At 46.6% G+C, this 25,131-nt stretch overlaps 1 protein-coding gene across 2 annotated transcripts; it reads left to right on the top strand.

Moving 5' to 3' along the window:
• Nucleotides 1-947: 947 nt before the first annotated feature.
• On the top strand, nt 948-22,908 carry LOC147620969 (bet1-like protein At4g14600). 2 transcript variants are annotated; one of them, XM_086825261.1, is made up of 6 exons: nt 974-1,081; nt 1,228-1,286; nt 22,042-22,110; nt 22,197-22,320; nt 22,438-22,494; nt 22,588-22,908. In XM_086825261.1, the coding sequence occupies exons 3-6, from the start codon at nt 22,088-22,090 to the stop codon at nt 22,744-22,746; spliced, it is 363 nt and encodes a 120-aa protein (XP_086681387.1). In that variant the 5' UTR covers nt 974-1,081; nt 1,228-1,286; nt 22,042-22,087; the 3' UTR covers nt 22,747-22,908. The 2 variants fall into 2 exon arrangements, with proteins under 2 accessions (XP_086681388.1, XP_086681387.1); XM_086825262.1 differs by lacking the exon at nt 1,228-1,286 and having other exon boundaries at nt 948-1,081.
• The last annotated feature ends 2,223 nt before the right edge of the window (nt 22,909-25,131 follow it).

Genomic DNA, 25,131 nt, shown 5'->3' with positions numbered 1-25,131 from the left:
AGAGAGAGAGAGAGAGAGAGAGAGAGAGAGAGAGGGAATAAATAAATATACCATAAAGAAAGATTTACCAGGAAGGAGAAGAAGCACAAGAGTAAGTGCACATCGTGTGGTGTGGAAAGTAGAATGATGATAGATAGCAACAACATGGGGTGCAGCATGACTGCCAATAATAGTACCAATAATAGCATGGGAAGTTACAATAGTGTGTGAACGCACTTAGTATCGTAATTGATGTATGTTTAGGATGTTTATTAAGTATATTACATTAATTATATATGCTATGTCAATGATGGTTTATAGTATGTCAAGGTATTATGTATGATGTGTGTGCAATGACTTATGGATGACCCTTTTTTTCATATTGAATATAAACAGTTTCTATTGGCATGGGACTTGGAACATAGGAAAGTTCCCACAATAAATAAGAAAGCTAAAAAATGCATCATTTGTGTGTGTGCGCATGTGTGGAAGATTCTTGTGTAGTCAAAATGATAAATTGAAATCAAAGACTAATGTTGGTTAACATGATGTTGTGTAAGGATTGTGTGAGGCTTGTTCTATATTCAACGATTAGAGTGTCCTTGTTCTCAACAACAAGTCTCAAAATTCTAACAGGTGCACTTCTAATAGTACTCTTGTTTTAGTATTAATGAGGAATCAAAGTACTTTTTTTTTCTATAGTTCTATGTTGTTTCATAAAGTTATCTACATTTCTACATAGGAATATATTGAGCCAATTATTGCATTGTTTGAGCCAGTTTTGAGGCTGTGCTAGTTGGAGATCTCGTGAAATTTTGCAATGGAGCAAAAATCAAAATCACACTACTATTGTAAAACAGCTTACAACATGGGTAGTTTCAATACCCTTGTCTTTTTTAATTTTTTTTTTCTCAATACCCTTGTCAAATCCAGTTTTATTGGATTTTAATCTCATATTTTTTAACATTAACCATAATGTGACACTCCGACTTCGTAAACTCTTCTTCTTCTATATATAGAGACAAGGAGACGCAGGTGCTGGGGAGCTTTATCGGTGTGGAATTCGTGCTCTCGCGCCAAAACAGACCAGATCTTTCTGCAGGCAGGTTCTCTGTTATTTTGTTTCACCCATACAATCTGAGATCTGTGATGTTCTTTCTGTTACGAAAATACGTTAGGGTTTGGGTTTATTAAGTGGTGAGAAATAGCCTTCGATCTTGCGCACAAAAAGACCTTGATCTCATACAGGGGCTGAATTGCTGGCGCAATATAGACTTCTCACCTTCCAACAAGGTCCCATTTACCAGGTAAGGCCCGTTGTGATCCTTTCTCTGCTTCATATCTGCCTGCGATTGAATGCCCAATCCATGCCAGTTTGCTATGGGGGGACTCGCAGACAAAATCCCCCTATTCACAAAAGGTTTGAAAATGGCAAAGCGTGCTGAAGTGAAGCTAAAAGCAAGGCTTCATTCTGTTGTCCGTATAGTGATTTTATTTTTTATTTATTTTTCTTGTTTTGGGGGGGGGGATCCTGGTGGAAAGGTTCTGAACACCGCCGTTAGGTGATGAAAATCCCTGGCAGGCTCTCCATTGGTGATGTCTGTGAACATATGTGAAGCCTCCCCTATGTTGAATTATATCCCGCTTAAGCTAAGGCTAGAGGAGTTAATGAACCAATGAAAAGAGGTTTTTTTTTGGGGTCTTCATGAGGAGTTAATGAATCAATGTCACCAAGACTTTTCTGTTTCTTAGTGAAACTGCAACATAAACCCTCTTTAACAGGTGAATATCAACCTTTTGATGTGTGTTCAGAGTGAGATTACAGTGGAACGGCCAATGAGGTGATAGCTCAAGTGGCGAAGGTGTTTGTCTAGGACCAAGAGGTCATGGGGTCAAAACTCCACTAGGTGCTTCCTCAGCAGCAATGCCTACGGGCATATAAAAAAGCGCCCATTGGTAAGCGCTTATGGGCAGAGAAAAATGGTAACTATGGGAGAATCTTGGGCCTAAGGTCCGTTGGAGAGAAAAAAAAGTTTACGGAACGCTTCCTACAGCATGCCATGATTTCCTCTTGAACGTTTATGAACTATCCAATGCTTTTGGTTACTTATTGGAGTGAACATTGATACACTATTATATGCAAGGATAGAGACACTCAAGCCAAAGACCGCTACCACACTCCACCACCAGGCTATCCCAAGGCTGGCGAAAAATGCTTTGTACATGTGGCACCTTATTGGCCATTGGCTGTGGAAAACACCAATGTTAAAAGGTGAAAGTAGCCATCGTACACACAGGCCTAGGAGTTGAGGACTTATTATTTTTAATAGAGCATTTGCTGTCAAACCAATCAATCAAAAGGGGCAGGGAATTCTTGTACTAACGTGTTGAATTGTGGTGTTGCCATATGGCAAGCACCCTGCCATTTATCAAGAGCCCTATCAAATTAGTTCACAATCCAGTTTCTTTGTCTCCTTAGTAATCAGGAATTAAAGATGCTCTTTGCGACTGTTATGTCTTTTGTAGTGGATTCAGGCTAACAAGGAATCTTGAATGCTGTTTGGGACTTGCTAGTGAAAGGAAATCTTAGACACTGTTTAAACATTTGATTGTGGTCACGCATGAGTGTTTGTGCATGGCTTGCTCTTAAATCTTTGGATCTTGCAACCGTAGCCTAGCCATGTAGGTTTGTGACTTGGAATTGAGTTCGAATCCCCGCTAGCCCCTGATTGGCATCTGGGTTGCTTTATGGTCATAATTGTACTGCCATCGGGTGGGAGACCATGGTACCTCAGGGTGGGCACCCTAGTTGTCTCTACAGAAGGATCTACTTGTGGAAAAAATTAACTTTGGATACTTCCATCTCTTGTTTTCCATGCAAACCGATTTTTAGGGGGGTTACTAACATGCTACCCGCCTATATCTGCTTGCTCATGATGTGGGCATGTCGGCCTGCTCCATGTGGACAAATAATGTTTTTTTAATGCCTTTAAATGTTGGCCGACTTGGGTACTGCCCACGACTTGTTGCTTTCCCATCGCCATGCAGGCCAACTACTGCCTATAGGCAAGTAGTATTGCCCGACAACATGTTGGGAGGCTATGCAGTCGACAGCATCCATCTTGCTCTTCTACGCATGTCTGGTCCCCTTGGTCCTTCTCCTAGTCCAACACTTGCCACTTCTGCACTTTATGCTCCAAGTCTTGGCTCTAATGATCTTTTTCTGGCTGCCCCTTCTGGACTAGCTCTAGAGAGTGTCCATGGCAATTCTTGCACATGACAATGTAGGGCGCAGGTAGGCAGCCGATTGGCTGCCCATGCCCCTTCATGGCCTAGGTGTTGCCCTTGATGGACTGCTGTGCTCATGGGATGGCCTTGGCTGTCCCATCAACACCTTAATGCAATTATATGCTTGCTAATGCAAGACCTAATGCTAAAGCTGGCTCTACATGCACTTATCTGATGAATTCTCCAAGTGGGTTAAGAGGATTGACTCTCGATCGACCGCTAAGGCTCGGAGACCGACATCGTAGCTCGTGCTTGATTGTCTCTTGGACCGAGGACTCACAATGGGTTATGGCATACGACAAATATTCCTATAAAAAGGTGCTACTTTTGCACAAAATGTTGCACTGATGATCATGCTAGTGTGTCAGTGTGTACCGCAGGGTGCACGTGACACTTTGCGTAGGCAAGTCATCGAGTCAAGTGGGTCTTTAAAACCAAGTACTGTCGACCATTTGGTCCATCTCCAGTTTTTGCGTCTCGTTCACTTGAGGCCAGGCCAGTGTCTCGTGTGAAGAGGCCAGTATTTTGCTGACATGGACGGGAGCCAGACTGGTGCCACCCGTGTGTTAGCAAGATGGTGTCGTACGGACGGGAGCCAGACTCGTGCCACCCGTGTATGACCTGGACTGTGTTCGACCCATGGGATTGTCACGCCATGAAAGAGCCAGTATTCGTGCCGTGTTTTGCCTATGGGACTGTCACACCATAGGGAAACTCGTGCCTGGAACTGTGTCTTACCTATGGGACTGTCACTCCATAGGAAGACCAGGTTTTTATGTTTTTATGTCGTGCCAGTTTTGTGCCGACAGATATTTTGTACTTGTTCCATGAACGGGAGATATGTCCATGTTACTATTTGCACATGCACACATATTTTGCATGTTTGAAACTGTTTTCGCATGACATGTACTTGTGTGTTTGCCTGCTTGACGTGTTAGTTACTGAGCGGGGACGCCTGCCAGTGAGTCGTGAAGTCTGCTCTGTATTTTGACGAGTTTTAGTGCATGTGAACAGGTGGTAAGTATATTGCACATGTTGTTTTAATGTTTCATATTCTAACCTTTTATTTTATAAGGTTTAATGTTCACATTCACTTAAATGTGGGCACCACTTTGGGCACCCACTTAGGGGCCAAGGTGGGGAGTCCCACTTTTAAGTGAGTGTGGGGGTGGGCATGGTCACCTACCCACACTAATCCCCCCCACATGCATGCATGGAATTCACTAGAGAAGACTCCACTTTAATTTTATTAAAAAAAAGCTCCCTCCTTCAAGCGTGGACACCCATTGCTTCTATCTTGCGTTTGTTCATCACCCGGCGATCACCTTCGCTGGCTGTTCTATCGTCTGCATCACTAGGCGGCTGTGATTATTTGTACTGACGACTCTTCTCCTACAGCACTGCTGCACCTTAGGCTGCACTACTGTAATCACTACTGGTGGCTGCCCACTATCTACAGGCGGCTGCCCCCACCTGAAGCAACCAGGCGGTCGCTGCTGTCCATCTCCTGCAGGCGCCAGTCCCTTCCCCATCCTCCTACGCAGCCTACCAAAGCTAGCCGGCTGTGTGTCCACACCAGCAGGCTGCGTGTGCATCACCAACAAGTGGCGTCTTGCTTCTAGGACATTGTCCACCACCAGTAAGCTGTGCTCCTTCTCTCACAGCAGGCGGCTATGGTCTTTTACGGGGATACTTGTCTTGGTGGTTCACCACGAGACAACTGTTTCTTCAACAAGGGTGGCTTCATCATACCACGAGTATTGGTTTTCTATCAACCATCTACAAGTAAGTGAATTTCAGATTTAAGTAAAGTATTTTATGCTTAAATCTTAAATCTGATAAGGGATTCATCCCGCTCGGCCAACACCCGTTCGGTGCTGGGTTGTCCAAGCTCTATTGGAGAACCTCGGTCCAAAGGTGCTGAGATCGGGAGAGCCAGGCGTTAGTACGAGAGTGCCTGTTTGTGCGTGGTCTCGGAACACCAGTGAGGCGCTCTCCGCGGAGTCCAGTGAAAGCACAAGACCGTAGAGATTGGACCACACTAGTGGTCGTAATGCTTCGAGCTTCTACATCGAAATTCGACTTCGAGCCTATTTGTTTGGTACTGTTTTCATATGTACATGGACATCATCTGGTTCTTGGAACCCATGGAGCATTGTATTCATTAAATACTCCCAATAAATATATCATATATTGAGGGGGGGTCGGCCCGTTCCGGCCCCAGTGCTGGTGTCCATCTTTCCATTTCATTTCATTTAAATTTCAAGTTGTATTAAGTTGTCCATTTCAAATTTGTGGTTTTAAAGTTGTGCTATTAAGCGTGTGGGTGTCCAACGGAGTCTTTTCCACTTGACGGGATCGGTTTCAAGTTCCATGCCGATGGTTCTTTGGACAAACACAAAGTCAGATTGGTTGCAAAGGGGTGTTCCCAGATTGAGGGTATTGACTATGAGGAAACTTTTCCCCCTACATCCAGATTCACCACTCTCGGATAGTTCTTGCTCTCTTCGCTCATTCTCACTAATTGGTTTATCAATGTCAAGTCTGCCTTTCTCAATGGCGACTTACATGAGGAGGTCTATGTTTTATAGCCACCAGGCTTTCAAGTTCCTAGACACGAGGGTAAGGTGTACAGATTGCACAAAGCCCTTTATGGTTGAAATAGGCACCCAAAGCTTATTCGGATACTTGCTGCGAGCTCTTATGGTTGATGCAGATGCTGAGTAATCTTGATGTTCTTTCGGACTCTTCCATTCGCATTCTTACAGATAGCCATAGTGCCTTGGCATTGGCACGCACTTCATCTTTTCATGGTAGGACCAAGCACATTGAGGTTCATTTTCACTTTGTTTGTGAGCTGGTTGTCGACTCATTTCTCTGGAGTATTGTTCCTCTCAGGACAACCTAGTTGATCTCTTTACCAAACCTCTTCCTCGTGATATTATTGATCAACTTCTTACCCATATGGGAGTTGGACCATCGTGCTGGAGCTGAGAGGAGGTGTTGGAATGATTGTCTCCAGCTCCGTTTGATCTCTTTTATGCCCCCTTTTATTGAGCATATTCATTTGATATCCTTGGGTATTTTTCCCACCTTTTATGTTGCATCCATAGAAGCCTTGTTGTACTGATACACAGCCTGATTAAGAACAAGATATTGATTTAAACATGATTAAGACAGAGGAGAGAGAAGAAGAGAGCGATAGTTGGTGTCAGGTTTTCTTATATTTTATATGGTACAAAAAGTTGACTTTATGTCTGTACATGGTTGGGCCCTTGGTTAGCTCCGGAGGGGTAACCTGTGGCTCCTTACATGACTTCTACTGACTTCTATGCTTGATGAATGAATGAATTTCTGAATTGACTGAATGAACTAATGATTGATGGCTTTATGCTTATATAGAATGTTGGAGATGCTGGTTGACCGGCATATGCTGCTGTCCAATATTGAGGGATTAAATCCCATTAAATGCTGCGCTTTGCCTTCAAAGCTGCCCACATTGTTGACCTTCACAATGTTGCTGTTGACTGTTGCCTAGATCACTTGCCGGTTGCCGATTGAGGTTTGCTGGTTGCTGACAAGTCTACGTGGTATCCAAGTGCGGGATGCATGTGACATCATCACTATCACTAGCGATAATCAAGTCATCCACATAAATGACTAATAGCATGATCGCTTTATCTGTCTTTTTCACATAAAGTGAAAAATCTGCCAATCTTGCCTTATACCTGCTCACTAATCTATCCGAGTTATGCTTGACCTTATACACCCAATTACATCCAATTGTCTTCTTTTCTTTAGGCAATGGCACTAACTCCCATGTTGCATTTGCATTCAATGTTGCAATCTCCTCATTCATGGCATCTTTCCATTTTTTATTTCCAGGTGCTTGTCAAAACAATTGGGCTCCAACTCACGTATTGCTTTAACCATGTAAGCATAATGATAGGTTGTATATCCATCATATCTTAACTTGTCAACAGGTTATCTGACCCTCGTACACTGTCAGGTGTTCTCAAAATAGCCCTGATTCTCCTTGCGCCCAGAGTAACCACTAGCAAAATGCCAAGCTCCTTATCAAGGCTTTGCTCGGAGCGACTAGGGTCAACATTCACATATGATCGACCTGTGTTGACAGATCAAGCACAGAAGGTTGATCTATCTTTTCCTTTCCTTTGCGTGATAGATGTGTATCTATATTTGTCCTCAACTTGCTTGACCATGAACTAACACTAGATCCACTCCTAGAGGACTCTCTAGAGTCTAGGTCCACTAAGCACTTGTGACTACTACTTCACATGTCGAGCAACATCATTATTTCTTACATGTGCATCTGCTTCTGTCATTGCTTTCATTGGTGTATACGAGCTACTTATCTCATGAAAGACATCTCCTCTGCTACGCATATCTCACGAGTGGTAGGGTTATAACATTTATAACCTTTCTACTCCAAAGCATAACCAATGAAGATGCATTTCTCTGCCTTTGAATCCAACTTTGTTCTCATGTAACATGCGGAGGTAACTTCAATGTTTAGAATTCAACAATCATTCACGACGAATATAATGCACAACATAGAAGAAGATGTGTAGAAAATAGAGAGAGAGAGAGAGAGAGAGAGAGAGAGGGAGAAGAGGACGCAATATTGGGTTCCGAGTACCCTTTGTAGGGCCCCCACCACGAATGGTGTATTTGCTTTATTAGAATGATGTAAACTTAAAAATAAAGACTGGTTGGTGGAAGAATGGGTAACTTCAATGTTCAGAATTTAGGAATCATTCACGACGAATATAACACACAACATATAAGAAGATGTGCAGAAATTAGAGAAAGAAAGAAAGAAAGATATATTAAGTGTCTACTAAAGACCCAATGGGCCTATGAGACCAAAGTGATACAATAATGTCCATGGCATATCTCATCATGGAATGGAAAATAAAACATAATGAAAATATAAATATAGCTATCTGTTAGAAGTCATCTCCTGTCTTAATCAGACACCAGGGCCTCTGTTGTGGATGTGCCCGCCCTGTATAGGTGTTTTATCATTTTTCCTCACTCCCTGTATTTTTTCCCATTTTTTTCAAATTTTTCCAAGGTGTGGGTGGATGCCACAGGCTAGCAGGAGCCTTTGATGCTGGCCAACTGCACTCTTGTGTATCTGGAGCTGGCCGACTTGATCAGGAGGGGTCGTGGTGTTTTTCTTTGCTGGCCGACTGGCTGTGCCGAGTCGTGAAGGGCTAGTGGGACATTATGCGCTGGCCGACTGCACTCATGGGACCATATAAATAGGCCCCATAATTCCCACATTGTATTCATTCAGTTTTCCTTGGGATCTTGTGTATAGAGAAGAGTTACACGCCTCTCTCTCTGTCTTTCTTGTGCTGTCTATTTTCTGCACTCTACTTGCTCTTGTGGTCTCAAGTTTGGTTATCATTTCCGTTGCATATTTTGACATGGTATCAGAGCCCTAGGCTCTTGATAGATCTTGGGAGTTTTCTGAGCAAGAGGGAGATAGTTACGTTGCTGATTGGTGGACTGTTTGGACTGTTCGGGAAGAGAAGGTGCAAGAGGAAGGTGGGCTAAGGTGCTGGACAGCCACTTGCAGGTTTAGAGTTTGTTTTTTTCACCCACCCACCCTTTTTCAGTTACATCCCCGCAATGGCAGATTTGTTAGAGATGGCTGAGATGCATGTGAAGATCCCGACTCTCCCCATGTTCCCAGTAGACCGTCAGTTGGACGGGAACAATTGGCATCTGGAAGGTTTTGATGGAGTCTGTGCTGGAGTCATATGACCTTGCTGATTTCATCATCATCGGGGTTCCACGGTCGGAAGTAGAGGAAGGGGAGTTACTGTCGATGAAGGACCGAGAGGCACAGGCACAGATGTGGGATCGTGTCAACGCCAGGGTCCGGCCATTTATTTTCCTCAATTGCACACCACAAGTGATCAATCACGTAAAGCACATGATGCTGGCCAGAGGAATATGGCAGCACTTGGCTTCTCTTTATAACCGGGTATCACCCATGAAGAGGATCTCCTTGGAAGTGCAGATGCGGGTTATGAACCCTGCAAAGTCATCGACAATGCGGGAGCACATTAACAAGTTGCAGGCTCTTCAGCAGGAAGTCCTCCAGGCTGGGAAGGAGATATCATCTGAAGACATGGCCATTACTTTGCTGTCCTACTTGCCTACTCAATATTCCGCTTTCTACTCCTCTTTGATTACGAGTGGCAGGCTTAGTACCATTATCTGGGAGGAGCTTGTGCCCATGGTCTTGGACCAGGAGGAACGTTGATGAATGTGGAAGGCTAACGTGAGGAATGATAGAGAGGCGTTGGCGTAGATCATCAAGTCCAACAAGCTGTATATTCACACCATCAATGAGAATGTCTCCACCACATTGCTTATTCTCAACCATTCGAAAAAGAGCTGCAGCCAGACTTGATTTGCCGACACCCAAATGCCTATTTTTTCCCTTGCATTAACCTGCCCAAATTATACGGTTTATACGAACCCTCCTCACAGTGGAGGTTCGGAGGCCTTAACTGGCCAACGGTCGAAAGGCCGGAATAACAACAAGGGCAAAGGAAGGCTTCACCGGAGAAGTTCTCTAAGAAGAAGCCCGACACAGAACGAGAGAAGCTGAAGGCCGAACGATCTTGCAATGATTGTGGTGAGAAAGGCCACTATTGGAGGAAGTGTCGTAAGCGGACTGGGAAGAGTGTTGATTCTTCAGCCTCAGTTGCAAAGACTCCTGCATTTGTGCACTTAGAGATGATGGACTCCGATGCTTCATCATCTTCGAGCGAGGAGGCAGTTGGCTTCACCGCAAAGGATACCTGGGAATGGATTCTTGACAGTGGTGCTTCCAGGCACATGACTCTGTCCCGTGACTTCTTTTTGGATCTGAAACGGCAATCAGGTCGCATTTTTATTGGCGACAACTCCACTATTCCGATACACAGTGAGGGCCGGATGGAGATTATTCCCGACGGCAAGGGGGGCAAGCATGCTTCCCGTGTTCTTTATGTCCCTGCTCTGGCTTTTCATCTTCTGTCAGTGCATGAAGTATGCAAGACTGTAGCATTCAGTTGCTCTACGGGACCGTGAGACTGGCCAGGTTGTTTGGGAAGGCGGTGTGGAGAATGGTATCTACAAGCTCTCTGCACTCTCCTCATTGACAGGTTCTCAGGTCAGAGATTTGTGGCACTTTCGTTTTGGCCACTTAAATGTGGATGCACTGCGGCGAGCCTTTTGAGACCAGACGATGGTTGGCTTGCTAGATGTTGGCAGTAGGCAAGGACGTTGCAGTTCTTGCATACGTGGGAAGCAGCATATGGAATCCTTTCCGAAGCAGGCTACCAGGCGGGCTTCGAAACCATTGGAGTTGAAACACACTGACTTGTGTGGACCTCAGTAGACACCATCATTGGGAGGATCTCTCTATTTTATGCTGCTTGTTGATGACTGTACTAGATTCATGGGGTCTACTTTCTTTCACAGAAGGACCAAGCTTTTGCACGGTTCAAGGATTGGCACGTGATGGTGGAGAAAGAGTCTGGATTGCAGGTAAAGACTCTCGGGGCTGACAAAGGAGGTGAATTCTCCTCGATTGTATTTCTCAGATTTTGTGCAGATCATGGCATCAAGAGGGAACTGGCCAATATAGGATCGCCTTCAGAGAATGGAGTTACAGCGGAGCTTCTTCAAGTAAACTATGCTCTGATGTCTCGTATTATGCGGGACAAGGAGCCCACTTCTGTCAAGGAAGCCCTCTCACAGGATACTTGGAGGAAAGCCATGCAGGTGGAACTTGATGCCATCGAGAACAACAACACATGGGAGTTGGTACCGAGGCCGTCGAAACGGTCAGTCATTGGTGTCAAATGGGTCTTTAAGACCAAATATGCGTTAGATGGGTCGGTGGACAAACACAAAGCCAGACTTGTGGCTAAAGGTTATGCTCAGCGGCCAGGCATCGACTATGAGGATACCTTTGCACCGACAGCACGGATGTCCACGATTCGGACCGTTCTTGCCCTTGCTTCTTCTCAGAGGTGGCCTGTGTATCAAATGGATGTAAAATCTGCGTTCCTTAATGGTGACCTGTAGGAGGAGGTGTATGGTGAGCGGCCTCCAGGCTTTGTTGTTCCAGGTTCAGAAGGGATGGTTTACAGGTTACGTAAGGCCTTGTATGGTCTTAAGCAGGCTCCAAGGGCTTGGAATCAGAAGATCGATTCCTTCTTTGTTCGGACTGGATTTCAGAGATCGGTTGCAGATCCTAACTTGTATCTCTTTCGGGAACGCGGCATGGTTACGATTATCATCCTTTATGTGGATGATCTCATTCTCACCGGCGGTCATGTGGAGCACATTGCCTTGTCAAAGGAGTTTGAGATGACCGACTTAGGCTTACTCCACTTCTTTTTGGGATTGGAGATCTGGCAGACCCAGAGGGGGTTTTTTGTCTCTCAGCAGTGGTATGTTCATGAGTTGCTTGAGGCCTTTGGGATGGAGAACTGCAAGCCTATCACTTCGCCGATGGACCCAAACACAAAGTTAACCGTTAATGATCCTTGCGAGCCAGTTGATGCCTCGCAGTATCGGAAGTTGGTTGGTTCATTGATCTGGTTGCTGAACACCAGATTGGACTTGGGGCTGTTGAGCTCTTTTATGCAGACGCCATTGAAGTCTCATTGGGACGCAGGATTGCGGATCTTGCGGTATATGCAGAGTACGAAGGATCTAGGACTCTTTTACACAGGAGGGGATGGAGTCCGACTCCAAGGTTGGAGTGACTCAGATTGGGGAGGAGATCCAGACACGAGGAGATCTACTTCAGGATACAGTTTTACCCTCGGCTCAGGAGCAGTTTCTTAGAGCAGTAAGAGGCAGCCAACTATTGCCCTATCTTCGACAGAGGTAGAGTACCGGGCTGCTTGTGGTGCTGCTTGCGAGGTTGTGTGGTTGCGGAGGCTGCTAGGCAAGATTGGGTTTCCACAGAAGGAGCCCACAGTCATCCAGTGCGATAACCATAGTTGTATAGCTATTGCTCGGAACCCGGTCTTCTATGCCCGGACCAAGCACATAGAGATACAGTATCACTTTGTACGTGTCATGTGCACAGTGTGTATCTACCGTGTGCTATACGCATGCAAGACTAGTTTCGAGGCTTGGGGAAGCTTGGAACTAGGCAGGCTGATTGACGAGCTGAGTTAGGGAAATACTAACGGGCGGGCACCCAAGTATGGACGGGCGGGCGGCCAAGTGTGGACGCCCGATAACCGGCCAAGAGCCTATAAAAGGGTGGCCAAGGTTAGTTATTGTATCATAGAGAGTCTCGCGAGTTCTGTCAAATCCCCACGGATCTCCTCGTGATCGATCTTGGTTCGAACTCGAATCCTGCAAACAAACGAATAAACAAACAAGCAAGGGGGTGCAAGCCTGACTCACCTCCCAACCATGACAGCCGTGGGCAAGCCCACAGTCTTGGCTGTCCCCACCGAGCCGAGCTAACTAGGATGACGTACCGACCAATCTCCTCCTCGCGACGTCCCATACCGCCACGAAGCTGCCCTCGCGGGCCTCGAGACTGCTGTCGGCCTCGACTGCATAAAGCAGGTGCACGTCTGCACTAGATCCAGGCTCCAAGACCATAGAGCTCTCACAAACTTGCGAGACTCTCTATGATACAATAACTAACCTTGGCCACCCTTTTATAGGCTCTTGGCCGGTTATCGGGCGTCCACACTTGGCCGCCCGTCCGTCCATACTTGGGTGCCCGCCCGTTAGTATTTCCCTAACTCAGCTCGTCAATCAGCCTGCCTAGTTCCAAGCTTCCCCAAGCCTCGAAACTAGTCTTGCATGCGTATAGCACACGGTAGATACACACTGTGCACATGACATACTCCCCTTTCTCTAAGAGCTCACTCCTGAGCTCACTAAAAAGCCAGGGTAATCTTTCTGAAGAGAAGAAACGACTCCTTCGGGCTTTGAAGCTCAAGAAGGAAGGACGTTGTTTTATCTGCGAAGAAAAAGGACACATGCGTAATGATTGCCCGAAGCAAAAGGGTACCAAGTCAAACACAGGACCCAAGCCAAAGGCAGCTAATCAGTTGTCTTTGACAGGTAAGTCAATTATTGTACTTTCTCGCCCTAGTACTTGTTCTGATTGTCTGTTCAATTCTAAGGTATTTGGCTTACATGATCTTCTCCGAGTTTATGGAGAAGTGAATGGCCATAAAATTCACATTCTGTTAGACCCTGGCAGTTCGCATAACTTTGTTAACTATAAACTTGTGCAGAAATTGAGTCTTGACACGACACTCAGCGACCATACCTATGACGTACGTCTACCTGCGGGAAGACAAGTTTGGGATCGCAAGGTCGAGATGCTTCCAATCTAGATTCAGGACTACAAAGATACTCTGGAATGCTATGTTATGCATCTGGAAAATGTAGACTTGTTATTAGGGATTGAGTGGTTTAAGACTCTTGACGTCCAGATAGATTGGTCTAGTCATATTTTTTCTTTTCAGCATAGGGACACTAAGTATAGTATTTTAGGTGATTGTATTCATCCCTCTCAGGGACCTCTTGTAAATACAATTGATTTTGGAAATATAATGAATTCTTCTTTGTATACCGCTTTCCATTCTGTATTGATTCCACTTTCTTCTTTTCTCATCCCTTTCATGGATGTGAATGAATTAAGTGTGTTTGAAAGCAAAGAATTACAGAAGATACTTGATTCGTTTCAAGATGTATTTCCTAAGGAATTGCCATTGAGTTTATCACCTAAACGGGCAGTAGATCATCGTATTGACTTGATCCCTGGTGCTCATCCTGTGAGTATTCCACCTTATAGGATGAGCCAAGCTGAGGAAGATGAGTTGGCTAAACAACTCGAAGATTATTTGAGGATGGGCCAGATCCGTCCAAGTAAATTACCTTGGGGTGCACCTGTGTTGCTTAGGAGAAAGAAGGACAATACTTGGAGAATGTGTATAGATTACAAAAGATTGAACAAGCTGACAATTAAGAACCGTTATCCTCTCTCTAGATCAGATTATCTAATTGACCGGTTAGCAAGAGCGAAATATCTCACGAAGATAGATTTACGTACTTATGAAAGGCATGTCGAAAGAACTGCCTTTCGGACTAGGTATGGCCATTACGAGTTTCTCGTATTACCTTTTGGGTTAACCAATGCTCCAGCTACTTTCCAGCAAATGATGAACGATCTTTTTCGTGAACATTTGGGAAAATTTGTGGTGGTGTTCCTAGATGATATTTTGATATATAGCCGTACTCTTGAGGATCATGTCAGACACCTCACGATTGTCTTATCTATTTTAAGACAGAATCGACTATATGCTAAATTGAGTAAATGTGAGTTCTTTATGACCGACATCATTTACTTGGGACACAAGATCACTAGAGATGGATTGAGCATTGACTATGACCGAGTTCAGAAGGTTTTGGACTGGCCTATACCGCGAACAGTGAAACAACTTCGTTCTTTTCTCGGTTTTGTTGTTTTTCTTCGGAAATCTGTACGGGAGTACTCTCAGCTCACACTACCGATGACCGACTTATTGAAAGGTCGTGGACGTAAGTCCAATCAGCCTATCACTTGGAATAACGATTTAGATATGGCCTTCAGACTTTTGAAAGATAAAGTCAAGGAAGCACCTATCTTAGCATTGCCTGATCCTAGTCGGCCTTATGTTCTTGAAACTGATGCCAGTGACTATGCTATCGGGGCTGCTTTATTTCAAGATGGTAGACCGGTTGCTTTTGAAAGTAAAAAGCTAGACGACACTCAATCTCGTTGGCCAACCCTTGAGAAGGAGCTTTATGCTGTGATTCATGCTCTCAAGGTTTGGAGACATTATTTATATGGCTCCAAGTTTGTGGTATTGACTGATCATCAGTCAATCAAGTATGTGTGTGATGCGGATGATTTGAGAGGAAGGAAAGCTCGTTGGGCAGAGTTAATGCAAGATTTTGATTTTGAGATCCATTATCGGAAAGGGTCCATGAATAATATTGCAAATGCGCTTAGTCGGATTAGAGAGGTGAATACTTTGTCGTTCACCGAGATTTCTACTGACTTATTTCAGTCATTGAGAGGGCTTTGCACGACTGATAGTTATTTTGGTCCATTTTGGCAGAAGATCCAGGACAGGAGCTCATTGATTGACCAAGACTCGGTGACTGAGCAGTCTACCATTCAGGCTGTAGGAGGTCAGTGGATGATTCGGAATGGTTTACTATTTCGTAATGACAAAATTTGTGTACCACAGATCCCGGACATTAGGTCCAAGATTCTAAGGGAGTGTCACGACGCCCCTTCTGCTGGATACCCTGGGGTACATAGGACGCTATCATTAGTGAAACACACTTTTTATTGGCCGAAGATGAAAGGGTATGTAGAAGATTATGTTCTCAAGTGTCAGATTTGTCAGGCAAATAAAGCTGAACGCTTTAAACAGGCTGGGTTGTTGCATCCTTTGTAAATCCCAAGTAATAAATGGGAAAGTATTTCCATGGATTTTATTACCGGATTGCCAAGAACACATCAAGGCCACGATTCTATTTGGGTTGTGGTAGATCGCTTGACAAAAATGGCTAGATTTTTACCGACCCGGAAGACTATTACAGCTACGCAATTAGCTCGGCAGTTTATCGAGCAATTGTTTAGACTGTACGGGTTACCGCAGGACATAGTCAGTGATAGGGACTCTAAGTTTACGAGTGAATTTTGGAAGCTTGTTTTTGAGAAGTTGGAAACAACTTTGAATTTAAGTTCCTCATATCATCCTCAATCTGATGGCCAGACTGAAAGAGTGAATCAGATTTTGGAGGATATGCTTCGAGCATATGTATCCAAAAGACAGAGTTCATGGGAGGATTATCTTCCTATGCTAGAATTTGCATATAACAGTACTAAGCATACGAGTACAGGGTTTAGTCCTTTCATGCTTATGTATGGTTTTCAACCAAGATCACCTGTTACAGTAGGATTCTTAGGACTTCAGCATGATAAGATTCTTGGATTTCGTGAACGAAGATTGCGTCATACGCACGGAATACAAGATCAAGTGGAAGGATCGTGTTGAGGAGGACGCTACATGGGAGACATTGACTTCTCTTCAGAGAGATTACCCTGGCTTTTTAGTGAGCTCAGGAGTGAGCTCTTAGAGGAAGGGGAGTATGTCATGTGCACAGTGTGTATCTACCGTGTGCTATACGCATGCAAGACTAGTTTTGAGGCTTGGGGAAGCTTGGAACTAGGCAGGCTGATTGACGAGCTGAGTTAGGGAAATACCAACGGGCGGGCACCCAAGTACGGACGGGCGGGCGGCCAAGTGTGGACGCCCGATGACCGGCCAAGAGCCTATAAAAGAGTGGCCAAGGTTAGTTATTGTATCATAGAGAGTCTCGCGAGTTTGTGAGAGCTCTATGGTCTTGGAGCCTGGATCTAGTGCAGACGTGCACCTGCTTTATGCAGTCGAGGCCGGCAGCAATCTCGAGGCCCGCGAGGGCAGCTTCGTGGCGGTATGGGACGTCGCGAGGAGGAGATTGGTCGGTACGTCATCCTAGTTAGCTCAGCTCGTGGCTCGGTGGGGACAGCCAAGACTGTGGGCTTGCCCACGGCTGTCATGGTTGGGAGGTGAGTCAGGCCTGCACCCCCTTGCTTGTTTGTTTGTTCGTTTGTTTGCAGGATTCGAGTTTCGAACCAAGGTCGATCACGAGGGGATCCCGTGGGGATTTGAGAGTACGTGAGAAGATCTTGGCTAGTGACATCTTGCTCCTTTATTGTTCGACGGAGGACAATGCGGCGGACCTCTTCACGAAGTCTCTACCTCAGGCTATGCTCAGGCGGCACTCCAGCTCCCTTGGGTTGATTTCACAGCCAAGAGTTGAGAGGGGGTGTTAGAAGTCATCTCCTGTCCTAATCAGACACCAGGGCCTCTGTTGTGGATGTGCCCGCCCTGTATAGGTGTTTTATCATTTCTCTCTTCGTATTTTTTCCCATGTTTTCCATGGTGTGGGTGGATGCCACAGGCTGGCAGGAGCTTCTGATGCTGGCCGACTGCACTCTTGTGTACCTGGAGCTGGCCGACTTGATCAGGAGGGGTCGTGGTGTTTTTCTCTGCTGCCGACTGGCTGTGCCCAGTCATGAAGGGCTGGTGGGACATTATGCGCTGGCCGACTGCACTCATGGGGCCATATAAATAGGCCCCATAACTCCCACATTGTATTCATTCAGTTTTCCTCGGGATCTTGTGTATAGAGAAGAGTTACACGCCTATCTCTCTGTCTTTCTTGTGCTGTCTATTTTCTGCACTCTACTTGCTCTTGTGGTCTCAAGTTTGGTTATCATTTCCGCTGCGTATTTTGACACTATCTCACTGGGGTGATACAAAACTGTCCATGGAAACTCGTCATGGAATACTGAGAACATAAAAACATGGGAGCAACCTCAGCTCCGAGTAGATAGTACACCACTCTCCAAAATGTCAGGCATGGGGCTGACGAGTATGGCCGAGAGGTCTCCCTCAGCTATGTCATGTGGAAAGGTAGCTCGATGGCGGTGGAGCATGTTTTGGATCTGGAGCTGATGAGGTCATCGTGGCCGACGGGGGGGTCGAGGGCGTTGGACACGTCGGAGTGCAGAGGCTCGGTCCGAGGTAACTCCTCTCGGGCGAGGTAGGTCCGGAGGAGCTCGTGGAGGGTCCACAAGATCCACTGTGTCGGTGTCCTCCACCTCTTGGGTCCGGAAGAAACTGGTGATGGTTGGCTGTCGAAGGAGGGGGCGGGGTGGTTGGGGCCTGTGTCTCAAGAAGGTGTCCCTGTGTCTGCGGAGCTTAAGCAGGAAGAGGCCCAGGCAACGCTGGTCCTGGAAGTCAATGATCCCGGAGAGTGGACCGAATCCCTCACTGGTGTGGGACTCATACGGGAACATCATGACTTGGGGCCTCTCAACTCGCTGCCAATCCTCATCGGATAAATCTGGCTCCTAGAAAGTTGCTCCATACATCAAGCCTGGTGTGACGAGGGTGTCAAAAAGCCAGCCCTTTGTCGTGGGCTCCTGGAAATGTGCCTGGAAGCACTGCCGCTCAAGTAAGCTCAAGGATGCATATCCCCGCGTCACTCTGGCATGTTCTGCGGGAAGCATGGTAAAGCGTGGGCCACTGAAAGTGACACCAAGGTAGACATAGGATGAGACAATCTCCACAGGATCCCCTCTATATGTGAAGCTCAATTTGGATGTGATGGGGCAAGAGGTATTGAAGACCATTACCTTGGTTTTACCAAGGTTAACAGAGAGGTCCCGCTGAGTGCAAAAGTCATGTAAGGCATCCAACTGTCTCTGAAGCCCTTCGGCTGAGTCTGAGAGGAGGACGATGTCATCTGCATAAAGTAGTATGGGGATCAATATACTTGCCAGTGTGGGACCAACCCCGCCTAATCCATCAATGAAGCTCGAGATCTCATCAATGTAGAGGCCGAAAAGAGTGGGTGATAGAGGGCAGCCCTGTTTCACCCCAATAGTGCTTGAAATCTCCTGTGATGTACCTCCTGGGGCTCTCACTCGTCTAGTGACGGACTCATAGAGGGTGATGATGCTCCAAACCATGTCACAAGGGACTCCGATCTCTTGTAGACGGTTTAAGAGGCGGGCTCGGGGTACAGTATCAAAAGCTTTGCGGAAATCCACAAAGCAGCAGTAAATCCTCTGGTGTCGTGCTATACCCTCCTCGATGATGGCATGGAGGGTGAAGATGTGGTCAAGGGTAGAGTAGCTCCTCCGAAAGCCAGCTTGTCCTGAGGCTCTTCATCCCTAGCTCTTTGCAAATGAACTGAGCTCCGCCTCTAGCACTGATCCATAGAGTTTGGCCAATGTATGGCCAATCATGATCGTCCTGTAGTTATTAGGATCAAGTGGATCTCCTTGAGGATGGGGGAGAAGAGGACACAGTATCGGGTCCCGCATACTCTCTGTAGGGCCCCCACCATGAATGGTGTATTTGCTTTATTAGAATTATGTAAATCTGAAAATAAAGACTGGTTCTTGACCTGCACTTTTCACCCTGGCTGGAGGCTGTCCTGGCCTTTGGAATGTACTTGCCTTTGTGAATTATGAGATGAATTGACTGATTTCAGGCTTGGGTATTTATACCCTTTCTCTATGCTGGTCTGTTGGCCCAAACAGGGGTCGGCTTGTTGAAAAACCTCACGACCAGGTCTATCATGCAATTAAATGCCTTTTTTGCTATGCTCACATTGGAAGCCTGGCTGGCCACCATGCGCAAGTGCTGGGCTGCTGGGCAGCCCTGCACAGGCTGTGGGGGCTGCCCCCACACTTGCCCGACGGGCTGGGCAGGGCCCAGGTGCTTGTCGGCTGGGCCTAGCCAGGTCCCCTTGGGCTGGCCGACAGCCTGCCCAGCCCACTCTAGGGCTGGTGGGCAAGGCTTGGGGCCCTCCTGGCCCCTTGGGGTGGCTCTAAGCGTGCCCCATGCCCACTACAAGAGCAGAAACCAACACACAGATCATATGACATCATTCTAGAGGGAGACTCATAGTTCGGGCTGCATGGTCACAGGGGACGGAAGGGACGGCAGCTTGGGACGCCGTCTCCAGACACGTCAGAAACGGGGACAGAAGGGGACGGTCGGATGTCCCCCTGGAGGCATCCCTCACAAGGGATGGGGGATGGGGACGGCTGCTGGCCAGGGAACGTTGTGGGGGACGGAACTGTGGGGGGATGGCAGAGAGCCGTTGCGCCCTACAACGGTTGTTTTTTTGCCCGTTTTTTGGCCGTTTCTAGCCGTTTCTGGCTGTTTGGGTGGCCGTTTGGGGACGCCTTGGCCTTTGAGGCTTGGGCCTTGGCCCTTGCCTCTCTCTTGCCTTGGCCTTTGAGGCTTGGCCCTTGCCTCTCTTTCTTGCCTATCTAATATCTATATAAGAACAAGGCTACAAGCACACATACACACCTTCAAGCAACTCTCTCTCTCTAGTCTCTTGAGTCTTGAGTCTTTGGCACTTTGCAAGTTTGCTCATTGCTCAAGGCTCAAGCCTCATTGATTAAGCCTCAAGCTTCAAGTGGCAAGCCACACTCTATGAGTGTATCTACTCTCTCTAGTCTCTCTCCCTCAAGCCTCTTGAGTCTTCCAACGTCCAAGCCTCTAGGCTCTCACACAAGCACTCTAGAGTCTAGTCTCTAGTCTCTCTCCCTCAAGTCTCAAGCCTCTCTCTCTCTCTCTCTCTCATGGCTCAAGGCTCAAGCCATCTTCAACCATGGCATCCTCCTCATGTGCCGGGGCTTCCCGTAGAAGGACGACGGGATGGACATGGTGGGAGGAGGTTAACTACACCCCATCCGCTCATGGAGGCGGTTCTCGGCCATGGGCATGCAAGCTTTGCCCGAACCGGCAAACGGGTGGCGTCGACAAATTGCGAGCCCACGTCTTGCATGAGGTGCGGTTTTGCATGAATGTCATGCCCGAAAAGAAACGGGAACTTCTTGACAAGCTTGCTGTCTACAAGGTGGTCGAAGCGGCAAGAAGGACACCACGAGTGGCCGTGGATCCCGCGACGATGGGGAGAGGAACTCAAGCCTCTACGATGGAGTCACGTGGTGGATTGGGATTATGCACGCCATCACCTTCACCATCGAGTCGGAATGTTGCTCCATCCATGACGCCGGCACCCTCCATCTCCACGGCCTCTGAACCCTTGTGTGGCCCACGGCGACAATCTACACCTCGGGAAAATTGGAACCCCGAGTTGAAGGAGGAGGTGGATATGGCGGTGGCCCGCTTCTTCTTCCACGACCACATTGCCTTTTAAGCGGCTATATAAGTGCAATCGATTATTGAAAATTCATCATTCATGTTTTCATCATCCTAGTCCCCTTCTCATTAGTAAATTGCTTTCTTGAATATGTCGGAATACTTCAAGGTCATGGTTAAGAAGATTGGGGAGTATGGCTCAACCTATACGCCTCCCTCATCCGAGAGCTTGCGCACTACATTGCTTGAGAAGCAGAAGCGCATTGTAGAGCAAGTGGCCGACAACACAAAGCGGCAGTGGGAGAGGAACGGAGTCTCCCTCATTGTGGATGGATGGAGCGACACCCGCAAGAGGACTATTCATGGCGTGGTTGCATATTCCGGCGGAGAGATGTACTTCATCTCATCTCATGATGCATCCGGCACCGGGAAGAGCACGGATGTGCTTGCGGCGGAGTGGGCTACCACCATGGAGATCATTGGCCCCGAGCATGTAGTGGGCTTTGTTGGCAGGGCAGGATGAGGCTGAAACTTGCGTTTCTTCTGGTAGTTGATTGGCAACCTGGAGTTGGTTGAATACTCAGCACCTAGCGGTTGGTGAGGCTGGGCTTACCACTTGAGGTGCTAACATGTTCATCAAGTGTTGATAACAATGGGCTTATCATTAATCTCACTTACTCCCTTGGGGTCTTCCTCAACATATTATGAGCCCAACCAAAAAGTGGACAGCCTCGCATGAACCACGTAGATACAAACCAGCATGCAACTGGCAGGTAACCTGCTGCCCCTGGAGAACAGGCCCATGACTTCAAGCGGATGGCTTTTTCTGTGGCAGCATATGCCTGTGGGTGTGTGCTTCTGCACAGGTGTAATGAACTTGAATAATTTGGAGTTGTGGATGCTTTTGGTGTGTAGTGGTGTGGCAGTACTCATATTTTTTAGCCTTTTGTCTGTGTTGTTTCAGGATCTCAATAAAGAAACAGTGCTCACGTGTTGAGAGTGGTTCTGCCATGTCCTCAAACTACAGATCTTGGTAAAGACATGGCTCGAATTTGGCTCATATTATACTCTTTTTAACAAGGTCTGAAGGCTTCTGATGTAACTGGAATTTTTCTTCAGGCAAGGCCTGAACAACAGGCTACCGACAACAAATGATCAGTTACAAGTGCGAGTTGATCCACTGCAAGGAGATCTCGATGAAGAAATCGCAGGGCTTCACAGCAAAGTGAAGGGTCTGAAGGGGGTAAGTGTAATCACGTTTACGAAATAAATGTGCCATGGTGTCGATTGTCAACCTCTTTGTGAGCATATATTATGCGGTGTTTGGTATCATTTTCACAAGATCAGGTGTCGTGAACAGGTTGCGCAAGCCATAGAGATGGAAACGAAGTATCAGAACGAGCTGCTGACTCAGCTGGTATGAACTTTGAGAGTCCATTTTTCTCCTTTTCGGAAGAGATTCAAAAGGAACTGTTTAGTTATCTGCTGGCTATATATATGCAATGTGCAGGAATCCACTGTCATGAGAGCGCAGGCAGGACTGAAGAATACAATGAGGAGATTAAACAGAAGCATAATCCAGCAAGGCTCCAATCACCTGCTGCATGTGATACTGTTTGCATTGCTTTGCTTTTTCTTGGTGTACTTGTGGTCTAAAGTTTTCAGATAGCAGCGCAGTTGTAAGAGTGTTTTGGCACACTTTAGCAGTGGTTTGTTCTATTCTTATCTTCATATTGTAACACGACTCTCGTCTTATATTGTATACTCTCAAGGTGAATACTTGTTGGTTGTTTACACCTGAAGTAATGGAAGGTGGGAGTAGGTTGATTTTGAGGTTGAACAACACAAAGGTCGATGTTCCTTGCAAGGGGATTAGTTTTAGTAGCCCTGTACAAGGTGCTCTCTCTCTCTCTCTCTCTCTATTACGACCCGAGATTTTTGGGCCTCTATTTACTGGAGCTGTGCTGTCATTGAGAGCCCTAACTGAGGCCACAGATGATGCCAGGATCAGTAAAATGCCAGATGATGCCAGGATCAGTAAAATACCATTCAGCCATCCATCATTGACTTCTTTGGTCCCCACCGCATGCAGTGACAAATTCTCAGCCCATCCGACACGTCAGGGGACTGAGAACATGGACGGCACACACGCGCTCACAATGAGAGTAACCCCACGGCCACTAGCACCGCAAGTGGTGGACATTACCACTATGTTTTCTCTAGCTGAGGACACATGATGAGCACCACTGGTTATGCCAGCCTCATTACTATTGTACATCGGGGACCTGCGTAGTCCCTGGGCTTATTTTCTTTTGGCAGTAATGTTTCCAGTTATCTATGTAACACATTTTGGTCTCATATACCGGATCTTTAGTAGGTGTTAATCTCTCTCTCTCTCTCTCTCTCTCTCAAGAATGCACCCACCAATTTCGAATAATGTCCCCATCTTCAAATGAAGGCATGATCCTCCCGTTAAAATATTGCATCTTTTATGCTGTCGTGGAGCTGTCGCCCTGTTTTCCTACAGCCGATTGCTTCATGTACAAGTATATAAGAGGTGCTCCCTTTATTCATTCAACATATCATTCCTTGCCCTATTTGCTGGCTCTTGTACCTTGTAACCTCAAGCTAATAAAGCTCAATTCTTGCTTGCAATCTCTCTCTCATGTTCATTGCTTCTGCTTGTGCACATTCTTTCATGGTATCATTCGCCTAGGCTCTGGCTGCTGCACAATCTGTTCCTCTACGTTTTTAGCTTCCCTAGATCTCTCCAAGCTGTAGATCCTTCAAAACAGTGGTTGCGTTTCTCTCTCTTAGCTGCGTTTTTGCTCTACAAGCTCTCCAACTGCTGTCGGCCAGCCCCAGGCTGCATTTTCTTCTACAGAGGCAAGTGGAGGAGGTGTAGCTGCAGATTCAACAAGTGCATCAGACAAGTGGCACATCAGCTCTTCTCCCTCCAAAATCCCCTCCCTCTTCCGGTAGGAGGTTTCCGGTAGTGTGTTTTTTGGGTTTCTTTTGCTGCTATCCAGCTTGCATCTTCAGAGGGGGCTATTAGTCCCTAGTTGGATCTTGTGGAAAGGTGCTTGAGAGAGCACGTGGATTGCTTAGCTACAGAGGTTGTTTGAGACATAGCTTCTTTGAGGCAGACATGGGTCCCCCTTGCACGAACAAGGAGGACAAGCTCAGTGGTACAAACTATGATCACTGGAAGCTATGGATGAAGGTTTGGTTCACACACAAGGGTCTCTGGGAGATTGTTTAGGGCCACGAACGAAAGCTCGAATGCCCTACCAGCTCTAGGAAGTGGACTCAGGACCAGGAGGATGCCTTTCTCACCGAACTTTCAGCACGGGACTCTACAATGCAGTTTGTCAACCTATTGGGTTAGCTCTTTTCTTTGGAGTTTACAGTAGGGACTTCCATGCAGTCATTTATGATGAAGGTTAAGGTAATTCATGGCCAATTAGTGGCAATGGGTACTGCCTTGACCTCTTCTCAGTTAGCTGCTCTCCTCCTCGTCAGGCTTCTTGCAGATTATGACATGGTTTCCCGAGCTTTGCGGGTTCAGATCACAACACGTTCCCTTGAGTTTGATGATATGTGTACTCTCCTCTTGGAAGAGGAATCCATCCTAGTTTCTCAAGGGAAATTGAAAATTTCATTGTCTATTGGACCTGATCAAGCACTCTCGACAATGCAGAAGAAAGTTCTGAGTCGGTGTTACAAGTGTGGGAAGAAAGGCCACTTGTCAAAGAATTGTCAGTCAAAGGACAAAGGCAAAGCCAAGGATAAGGGCAAGTCTTCCAAGAAGGGCAAAGACAAGTCATCCAAGAAGGGCAAAGACAAGTCACATGACATTGACACAGACTCGTCTAGTGACAACCGCAGCTCTCCCAAGGCCTTACAGACTGGAGAGAATATGACTGGTGTGTTGCTCTAATCCTAAGGGCATCCCCCCGTGCTGTCTTCCAGAAACGGTTTGTGGGTGGGAGAGGGGGCTTTCAAAAGCTCTTTTATATTAAATCTGGAGCATGGGACGCGTGTGTCGGAGTTC

Source organism: Cibotium barometz, chromosome 31 (genome assembly GCF_041138505.1).
Source record: "Cibotium barometz isolate CiBa-2024 chromosome 31, ASM4113850v1, whole genome shotgun sequence".
Lineage (NCBI taxonomy): Eukaryota > Viridiplantae > Streptophyta > Polypodiopsida > Cyatheales > Cibotiaceae > Cibotium > Cibotium barometz.
This window is presented reverse-complemented; position numbering and strand designations above follow the sequence as displayed.